The following is a 10,289-nucleotide window of genomic DNA, read 5'->3' on the forward strand; positions in this document are numbered from 1 at the left end:
AGAGTCCGAAGAGGAAACGTCCAGAGATGCCGATGAACCAGAAACCCAATCACAAACACGACTGGAGCAGGACCTTTCCCAATGGTAAGTGTCAGTGTACAGTAGTTTATGGCACTTCAGGTCTATGGAACATGCATAATCGGAGCAATAATGTCTGATAAGTGACGTGCTGTAATCGGATTAATTTTGCTGTCGTAACGTGAGTAACAGACGAATTAATTGGCAATTTTTTTAGGTGCATGTGTGGGAACTGTATCAAAATGCCAAGCGAGGCTGAAAATCTTTGCTGCAGGGAAGTACGACAGGTAGTGTTGATCTATTTTTATGCAATACTTGTTGTGCCTTTGACACTAGTACATGTAATGCTTAGTAAAAGAATTACATGTAATAGATTAAAAATAACAATAATAACGTGAAGTGAAAATATTGTATATATATATATATATATACACACACAGCACACACTTTTACTTGTTCTGTGGTGACGGATCTTTTTTCACTTTAGGTTGTAAAAAGAATAAACCAGCTTCCAGTCCCACCAACATGCATGGTGCACCATCCAGGCTTTGAACCTAACTGTCTAAATCCCTATACACTGCAAAACATCTACAACATCTATAGATGTGACTATGGCCATATAAGGCGTAGAACCCCAGAGGAGTAAGTGTAGTTTGATAACCCTACAAATAATCAAAAATATATAATATCATAACACATTTTTTATTGCATAACTTGAACACGTAAATGACGACATTTGAATAAGATTTGTTTCTCCAAAAAATACAAATTTTATTTGTACACGTTTTATTTGGTCATAAGGACAAAGTTTTGTCTTTAATTTTTAGACAGTTCCGCCATGTTGCATACCGCAGCTTTGTCAGCTGGTGCTGGGGCTACTTAGGTCGAAGTGTCCGTGTTGTCATTCCAAGCTGCGTTGTAACCCGGATACGCCAGGCGTTTCCAGATCCGGCTGGTCAGTATACTGGCTTTCGACCCCCTCTTGACTGAATCTGGAAACACGGCGGGCAATTGCTTCATCCTTTGATGGTCTGTCATACTCTGCACTAAGTGGCTTTGGTATGGGGATCGACTTCAGTTCATCAACAAATGGAGAGGGGTCCATGACAACTTCATCAAAGACGAGCTTCAGTAGCTCATCAACATAATCTGTAAGAATTTATTTTTTTATTACTTCTTACATATTTAAAATATATTACAATTTATTTTTTTACTTGGTTGTAATAAAAATAGAATATTATTTGCATTACTTATTACATATTATAATTTGTTTGTTTACTTGTTGGTTGTAATAAAAATGTTTTATTACTTACTATATGTTGACTCTGTCTTTAATGGCCGTGCTATGCATTGCCCTTTTTTTGATTTCGGGAACACCATTCTGTACACCCCCTGTCCTGCCGATGTTGTGGCTTGTTCTCTGTTGGCGTTTTCGTTGTGATGAAGCGCAGCAAGATACAGTCTGCAATAACCGTTAAACAAAAAAAGACCGTAAAGGCCAGCTCCTCTACAATATGTTTTTTACATTTTTTGTTAATAGTCCTATTACCTGCACAACATTCCAATGAAAGGGAACACTACATTTTTAGGTGCAAAACGTAGAATTAGGCTGTGGAAAGCCTCCAAGGAAGATGTCTGGAAACTGTGACTGAGCTTCTCCACATCTTTGAGCACCCTCTTGTTGCAAAGTATTTTTTCAATTTTGTGGATAGGCATCGACCCTGCATTATTAGAAACGAGTGTCAGTAATACCCAAATAATAATAATGAAAAAGTACCTCCAATTTTTTTCAGTAATAAATATTTTTGCATATGTAATATAAAAAATATCATTCATAAAATGTAACAGAGACAAACTTATTTTTAAGAATTACCTTGTTGAAACCATTTCTTTGGGTCATTTGATGCTGTGAGTGGATGTGCACACTTGGGAAAGATAGGATTGTCATGTGTGTGCACATTCTGGAGGTGGTTGACCAGTGAAGTCCACTTAGCCACCTTCTCTGGTCCCGATGTTGAGGAAGTGGCGCACCAGTAAACATGATTTCTGATGCTACGCTGCCACTTCCTCAGCAATCCACAGTCCTTGTTTTTTGCCAGTTTGTCTACCTGATATACAGAAATTGAACGATAAGTTAAAAGACACATACAAACACATACAAATAATTTACCACATCAATAGTAAAATAACTATATGGTTAGAAAGTCAAACACTAACCTTTCTCAAAGTGCCACACATCATAGAACTGGGTTATGTCACGCTCCCTGAGATACTTCTGGATCTGTGGATGACGGTCAGTGACAATGTAATCCACTTCTAAATTGTTTGACTCCAGCAGGTCCAGACATCTCTTTAGGCCTTCCTTCTCCATGTGGTAGCTACCACCAACCTCATTGCTCTAAGTAAGCATCATAACATACATTTTTAATACAAATAATTATTTCATTTAATTTTAATAGTCAATCATGTACTCTATTGTAAAAAGGTTGCACACCTGAACAAGCTGGAGGTCATAAGCGTATAGCGTATAGCTGCCATATTTGGCAGAATGTCCTACATAAAACAAATAAATGTAAACATAATTATGTTTAAACATGTAATGATATAATGTTCACGCATAAAAAATCAATTAACAAAATAATTAACTATTAATTTATGAAAAACGTATGGCTTACCTGGGGAATCTGCACGCATATCTCCAGATACTGCAATTTTTCCTCCCTCTTGTAACTGCTGTATAATTTTTCGCTGTTCACTTCTCCACTTGTGTACAATTGCTGGCTCCAAAAAACTCCTGCAATGTCTCCTGAATGTGTCGTACTGGTGAATTTTTAATTCCATGGCCTTGCAAATCTATGATTTTGAAAAAATCATAACATACATTTATAAAATATTAACAATTGTAATTTTACAAATAAAGTATATACATTTATATTTTTTTCTTGTATTATTGATTACATGCCTACCTTTTGTAGTTGGATGAATGATCCCCCAGTAAAATATGTAGCAGCTGATAACAGGAGGTTGCCCATTGGTGTACTTCCAACTATGGGCTGGCTCTGCCATTTCCGGTTGTACAAACACTTGGGGCAAAGCTGCCTGATTGCAACATAAGTGCCCATTCGTTGTAGCTTCATATCAGATTGTGAATTGCAAATTGGACACGTGGAGAACAACTCACGCAAACATGTTTCAAACACAATGTATTTTGTGTCTGCACATGTGGAGCTTTGCCCAAACCTAATAAATAAGTAAAAACAAAAAACAAAACATGTATTAGTGACAAAGTGAACTTATAGATGTGTATTACTTACGACATTTCAGATTTTTGTGAAATTGTGTCATCATCAGCGGGGTTAAAAGTTGAATCATGAGGTTCTGTTGTAATTTGTATGTCTGACTCTTCCTCCTCCTCTCCCCCCTCTTCTTCCAACAGCAGATGAGGTATATTTGGTGGTCTGAAACCAGACTTTACTGGTGTTGATGCTAATGGTATATCATAGGTGGTTGATGTGGTTGTTGTGCCAACAGTCACACAAGCAACCGTAGCCTGTGAACCTTAAAAATAACATACAATTGTTGACAAATGTAAAAAAAAAAAAAAAGACATTTAAAAAGTGATATTAAAATCTAAAAAAAAAAAAAAAAAAATTATGAAATGTATACCTGTACTCCCAATGTGAACGTTTTTCATTGTACTAGAGGACAATTGGGTTCCAACAGATTTTTTCTGAAATTCATCTGTTTGGTCATCACAGAAACAGTCTGTGGACAGTCAGTCTGACAAGCCACATCAGATTGTAAAACTCTACTTTGACTGCTCTAATATGATGTACTCTGAAAGAATAAAAGCAAATAATTTATTTGTTAACGAAATGTTGGTGCATAAAAAGGAATAAAAACACATCACTTACGTAAAAATTACAAAAACAACATAAGTTTATTACAACATTGGTGCACATATTGTATCCAATGTGTGTATATAAGTAAAATGTTAGCAGTGTTTACAGAGATAATACTTATTGTTTAACATGGAGTACAATGATGCTTTTATCAATTAAATTGTTATAATAATGATTATAGTCCACTGCTTTGTAGTTTGTAGTAAAAAAATAAAAATAAGATAAGGAATTTAATGTTATGCGAGCATAGCCCAGAGTTCATACTGTAAAAGCACAATCAGTCTTTGTTTGCGTTAGCCCGAGGCATAAACATAACGTTTCAAAAAAAAAAAAAAAATGCAGTTACGTTACTACGAGGTATTATCACTGATCTATATAGAATGTCATTATATAGATCAGTGGGTATTACTCTATTCTTTAAGACAACTCCGAAAACAACGACAAACACTTCACATATCTCAATACAATTGTCATTGAAGACTAGAAGCTAAACGGTGCTTACACAACAAACATAATAATTATTAAGCATGCTACATAAAACATAAAAGCAACAATTATTAATAACACTTACAGGTTGTGATACGGAGGAGGAAGCTGATGCAAGTACACTTGGAACTGAACCTTCCTTCAATATCAGCCGGCTCGCGAATCCAAGTTTGATTGCATTTAAGTTGGTAAAGCAATCGTCTTCAAAATGGCGCGAACAAAGAACAAGGCTCGGACTATACTTCTGTGGTATACTTGTATATATGAATTGTAGCCACTTAGTCTTCAAATGCTCCTCCTTGGGCAGATGAAAAAAGTTTGCTTTTGAGTCGCACTTCAGAACACAGCGTCTCGTCGCCATGATGTTTTCACTGGCGTCTTGGAGCGCAATAAGTGGGCGTATCGTATTCAAATAACTTGACAAGTTGACGTCATCTAGTCAGAGAAAAAGCTTCGGTCTTCTAACGATTCATAAAAATGACTCAGAGTCGACTCTTACTTTTGAAAGACAATAACTTTATATACGGTGCACTTTCATATTTCAAACTTTGCAGGATGTTTTTGTTGACTTAGATCTATGTTACACACTACATGAAAGGTAAATTTCAAAATTCCATAATAGGTGCCCTTTAAAATGTATACAATGTCTAATAGGGAGCCAGTGCAGTGTTGACAGAACCGGGCTAATATGGTCATAGCCTACTTCCTCTGATAAGAACTCGAGCTGCTGCGTTTTGGACCAGCTGTAGTTTGTTTATTAAGCGTGCAGGGCAACCACTCAGTAGAGCATTAAAATAATCTAGCCTTGATGTCATGAACGCATGAACTGACTGTTGGCATTGAGAGCATATGCCGTAGTTTAGATGTTTTTAGATGGAAGAATGCGGTTTTACAGATACTAGAATATTTACAGATATTCGGCTTTCAAATGAAAGATTGGTATCAAAGAGCACACCCAGGTTCCTAACTGACGACGAGGACTTAAACGGTTAGTTCACCCAAAAATGAAAATTATGTCATTAATGACTCACCCTCATGTCGTTCCAAGCCCGTAAGACCTCCGTTCATCTTCGGAACACAGTTTAAGATATTTTAGATTTTGTTCGAGAGCTTTCTGTTCCTCCATTGAAAGTCAATGGACGGCATACTGTTCACGTCCAGAAAGGCAATACAGACATCATCAAAGTAGTCCATGTGACATCAGTGGCTCAATATTAAGTTTAACAAGCGACGAGAATACTTTTTGTGCGCAAAAAGTAAACAAAAATAACGATTTTATGCCACTATTCATTTCCTTCTCTCTGTGCCTCGAGTGAGTTCGCATAGTGTTTCAGCGTAGTGCATCTGTGTTGTACGTCACACGTAGGCTCACTTTTGGCCGACGCTGGTCATGTGTGACCACTTCACCATACCTAGAGATTGGCATGGAGTACTTTCCATAAGATCATCTCTCAATGCAAATCAAACTAGCTATTAGGCTAACTGAAATAAAACCATGCCAAACTCTAGGTATGGTGAAGTCTATGTGATGATGTGGGGCTATTTTAATTCCAAAGGCCAAGGGAACGTTATCAGGATGCATAGTATCCTGGATCCATGAAGTAACTGGCCTTTAAAAATAAAAATCTGCCTGGCTCTATGGGAATTTAACATAGGGGTGTCCAAACTTATGCACCCTGTATTTCAAGGAAGAATATTTATTTATTTACGATACATTATTCATTCACAAAGAAAATTGGTGTCCTTAAAGGTTGGATTTTTCCTAATTTTTTTAATTAAGGCATTAAGTTCAGTTTCCAAAAGATGATTTTTTATTCCTCTTTTTAGTCAGCTTTAGTATGGGTGTCTAAACTTATGCATAGCACTGTATATTATTAAAGATAAAATGTTTTGCTCAATTTGCACTTCGAATTTGTGCGTCTGGTTCTGCTTGCTTTGAGAGTAGAATTTATACCTGTCTGCAGCACTTATATACAGCATTTATACTATACCAGCAGCACTTACATACACTAGCCTAAACTTTAAAATGTTATTCCTATCTATATTCTGAAGGTTTTTACTGAGGGATTTGTTCATATACCATTCACATTTTACGTAACATTTTATTCCTAGAAACATGCTGAATTTTATTTCTAACCTGGTTTTTACCTAGAGTATTTTCTGATTTACGGAGAATAAAAAGAGATATCCAAAACCCCTTCTGTAAAAACCTTTAACTGCAACATGTCAGCACAATCAAACAAGAGTTTTAAACCTGACTTTATCCAATGTTCAGATTAGGGCTGTGTTGAAAAAATCGATTCACCAATTCTGAATCGATTTTCATATTAATTTCTAAAGATCGATCCGTAACTCAGAAGATCGATTTAATAATAGGCCTACATTTTCCCCGTGAACTTTAACTTGCCGCGTCATTGAATTCACGCATGCGCGCGAGGTGGAAGGACATTTAAACAACGAACATGGCGGTCGCAAATCTTTTGCGATATCCTAAACTGCCAAGATAATTAGAGATAGAGATGCCATAGAGATAATTACACAACGCGTGCCGCACACGTCCGATTGGCGAACTAATGATTCCTTTGAACTGATTCTAATGAAAACCGAATTTAATGAATGGTTTAAACAACTGATCTGTCCAACACTGAACTCACGAGACGTCTGAATTGGTGTATAAAAAATCTGTAACACTTTACAATAATGTTCTATTTATTAAACTATTTAACTACATTAGTTAACATTTACTATTGTTACAGGGAAATACCTTATATGGGTTTGTATCCTGTTGTGACGTTGTTGGTCCCGGTTTGCGGGCAGTTGTGTTATGGCGTACACTAAATAAAGACGCATATGGACTCAGCTCCTGTCTGCTTATTACATACAGAAACATGGTGTCAGAAGTACACACTCGATCCTGAACATGGCTTTAAACAGTATTCCTGCCCCTGAGGGCATGCGGATGTCAGGGGACATATCCAAAAATTGGGACAATTTCAGGGCGGAATTCGAGGACTATGAACTAGCTACTGGGCTTATCGAGAAGCCCAAAGAGGTGAGAGCGGCCGCACTGCAGCGATTAATGGGTAATGAATGTCGGCATATCTACAGTCATAACATTGTGTTGAGCGAGGAACAAATGAAGGACCCGAAAGCCATACTGGATGCGTTGGGGGACTACTTCAAGCCTGCGAAAAATGTGATCTACGAAAGGTACATGTTCGGTTGTTGCAAGCAGGAGGTGGACGAGCCTATAGACAGTTTTCTCACGAGGCTGCGGGAACGAGCATCAACCTGTGAATACAGGGAGCTCAAAGACGAAATGATTCGTGATAGACTTGTCCTGGGCATTGACAATGAAAACACCAGGCGGCGCTTGTTGCGTGAACGTCAGCTGACTTTGTCACAGTCTGTCGAAATATGCCGGCTGGCAGAAGCGACGGAACAATGCGTAAAAGCTATGGACAACACAGTCAATGACACTGAATATTGCACAAGCACAAAGGCTGAAACGTAGGGACGGTGAAGTGAGTAAAGAGCAAATGCTCAGAACTGGGAACTGCAAGTATTGTGGGGGTGGTCACAAGAAAGGCAGAGATCAGTGTCCCGCATATGGAAAGACTTGTCGATCATGTGGTGTATTGAATCATTTCGCTAAGGTTTGTAGAGCCCGTCAGAGAGCCGACAGGTCAGACAGAGTGAATGTATTGATGGATGATGGTCAGGATGAGCAAGGGCCCTACAGCGAGGGTCGACTGTTTGCGGCTGAGGAATGCATTGACACAGTAAAGTCCCCAGGTCCAAGATGGTTTGTTAACCTGACACTTAATAAAAGAAAGCAGGCCTGTCAGCTAGATACGGGAGCAACTTGTAACGTTATGAGCCGGATATCCAAAGAGAAACTGGATCCAGAAAGCCCTCTGCATCCGAGCACAACAAGACTCAAATTGTATTCTGGTGCCACAATGCTTTCCCTGGGGCGATTTCACACAGAATGCACTATAAAGAGCACCAAACACAAGCTAGTTTTTGAAGTGGTTGAAGCCGATCAAGAGCCGTTACTCTCGGGTGACACATGTGAGCGGCTGGGACTCATGAAATTCATCATCCCAGAAGAGCTTCATAGACAGATTGCATACTCCGACATGCCTCTCACAAAGCAACAGTTAACTAACACTTTTAAAGACGTGTTTAACGGCCCAGTCGAGTCAGTCCCAGGAGAGGTCCGCTTTGTGCTCAACAGCAGCGTGTCACCTGTGCAATGCGCACCACGGAACGTGCCAGTGGCCTTGAAAGCCAGAGTTAAAGAACAGCTGGATAAATACATGAGAGATGGACACATCACAAATGTCACGGAACCCACACCATGGATCAGCAACATGGTAGTCATAGCCAAGCCAGACAAAGTAAGAATATGCATTGACCCAAAACACCTTAATCAAGCACTGCAAAGATCGCACTACCATATGTCAACACTGGAAGACGTTCTGTATAAGCTACCCAAAGCACGTCTGTTCACGCTGGTGGACGTTCGAGATGCATTTCTACACTGCAAACTGGATAATGAAAGCAGCTTAATGACAACTTTCTGGACACCGTGGGGGCGGATGAGATGGTGTAAACTGCCCTTCGGCGTCTCCATAGCACCAGAAATCTATCAGCGTAAACAACACGAGCTATTGATGGGGCTCCGAGGCATAGAGCCCATAGCGGATGACATACTGGTTGTCGGCTTCGGTGACTCGGACGCAGAGGCCGAGTTAGATCACGACAGAAATCTCTGCGCTCTGATGGAGCGATGCAGAGCTGTGAAACTCCGGCTGAGCGAAAAAAAGGTGCAATTCAAACTCAAAGCGGTACATTTTCATGGGCACATACTATCAGCAGAAGGATTACGAATTGAACCAGAAAAGACAAGGCAGTCCTGGCAATGAAGACACCACAGGACGCAAAAGCAGTTCAGCGTTTCATTGGATTTGTAACGTATCTGGCCAGGTTTCTCCCACGGCTCTCAGAGGTATGCGAGCCGCTTCGCAGGCTTCTGGACAAAGAGGTAGCGTGGCATTGGCTCCCTAAACATGACGAGGCGGTTCAAGAAATAAAATGTATGGTTACGAACACGCCCGTTTTGAAATATTACGACATAAACAAGCCGGTGACAATACAAAGCGACGCCAGCAAGAACGGTTTGGGCTGCTGTCTGTTGCAGCAAGGACAACCTGTGGCTTTTGCCTCTCGGGCGCTTACGAGAACTGAACAAAACTACGCCCAAATTGAGAAGGAATGCTTGAGTATCGTGTTCGCATGTCAGAGGTTCCATCACTACCTGTACGGCAGAGAGACAATAACTGCTGAAACCGACCATAAACCCCTCGTGACAATCTTCAAGAAGACACTTTTGAGCGCTCCCAAACGCCTCCAAAGTATGTTGTTACAGCTTCAAAACTACAACCTCGATGTCGTGTACAAACCTGGTCCAGAGATGTTTATAAGTGATACGCTGAGCAGGGCATAGCTCTAGACAAACATGCGTCCAACGACCCCGGACCACAACAACATACTGTGAGTAACATGGACAGCGCCGAGGGCGTGCTCTCATTCATAGACCAAGCCCTACACCTCAACGTGACAGACGTCAGTCTCCGCCAAATCATAACTGAGACCAGAGCTGACAACGCACTGCAGGAGCTGGCAAAGATCGTGTTAGCGGGCTGGCCTGAGCGTAAAGAAAACGTATCACTCTCGGTGCGCAAGTATTGGCCATTCAAAGATGAACTGAACATTCAGAATGGTGTGCTTTATAGAGGTCAGTGTGCCATTATACCAAAGGCATTGAGAGCAGCAATGCTCAATCGCATTCACGCCACGCATATTGGAGGAGAAGCC

At 40.0% G+C, this 10,289-nt stretch overlaps 1 protein-coding gene across 1 annotated transcript; it reads right to left on the minus strand.

The window, feature by feature from the left end:
• Positions 1-702: 702 nt before the first annotated feature.
• On the minus strand, positions 703-4,794 carry LOC308683248 (uncharacterized protein). The gene is made up of 10 exons (XM_081353606.1): positions 4,492-4,794; positions 3,685-3,855; positions 2,985-3,576; positions 2,694-2,871; positions 2,513-2,571; positions 2,236-2,416; positions 1,892-2,126; positions 1,568-1,739; positions 1,332-1,480; positions 703-1,167 (listed from the first exon to the last, which is right to left on the minus strand). The coding sequence occupies exons 3-7, from the start codon at positions 3,153-3,155 to the stop codon at positions 2,071-2,073; spliced, it is 645 nt and encodes a 214-aa protein (XP_081209732.1). The 5' UTR covers positions 3,156-3,576; positions 3,685-3,855; positions 4,492-4,794; the 3' UTR covers positions 703-1,167; positions 1,332-1,480; positions 1,568-1,739; positions 1,892-2,070.
• Between the last annotated feature and the right edge of the window lie 5,495 nt (positions 4,795-10,289).

Source organism: Scardinius erythrophthalmus (assembly GCF_964197995.2).
Source record: "Scardinius erythrophthalmus genome assembly, chromosome: 2".
NCBI classification, from domain to species: domain Eukaryota; kingdom Metazoa; phylum Chordata; class Actinopteri; order Cypriniformes; family Leuciscidae; genus Scardinius; species Scardinius erythrophthalmus.

Coding starts and splice junctions, on each gene's coding strand:
- LOC308683248 (XM_081353606.1), bottom strand. CDS start 3,155: ATGAAGCTACAACGAATGGGCACTTATGTTGCAATCAGGCAGCTTTGC. Junction 2,872..2,984: donor CATTCATCCAACTACAAAAG/GTAGGCATGTAA, acceptor TCAAAATCATAG/ATTTGCAAGGCCATGGAATT. Junction 2,127..2,235: donor TGTGTGGCACTTTGAGAAAG/GTTAGTGTTTGA, acceptor TCTGTATATCAG/GTAGACAAACTGGCAAAAAA.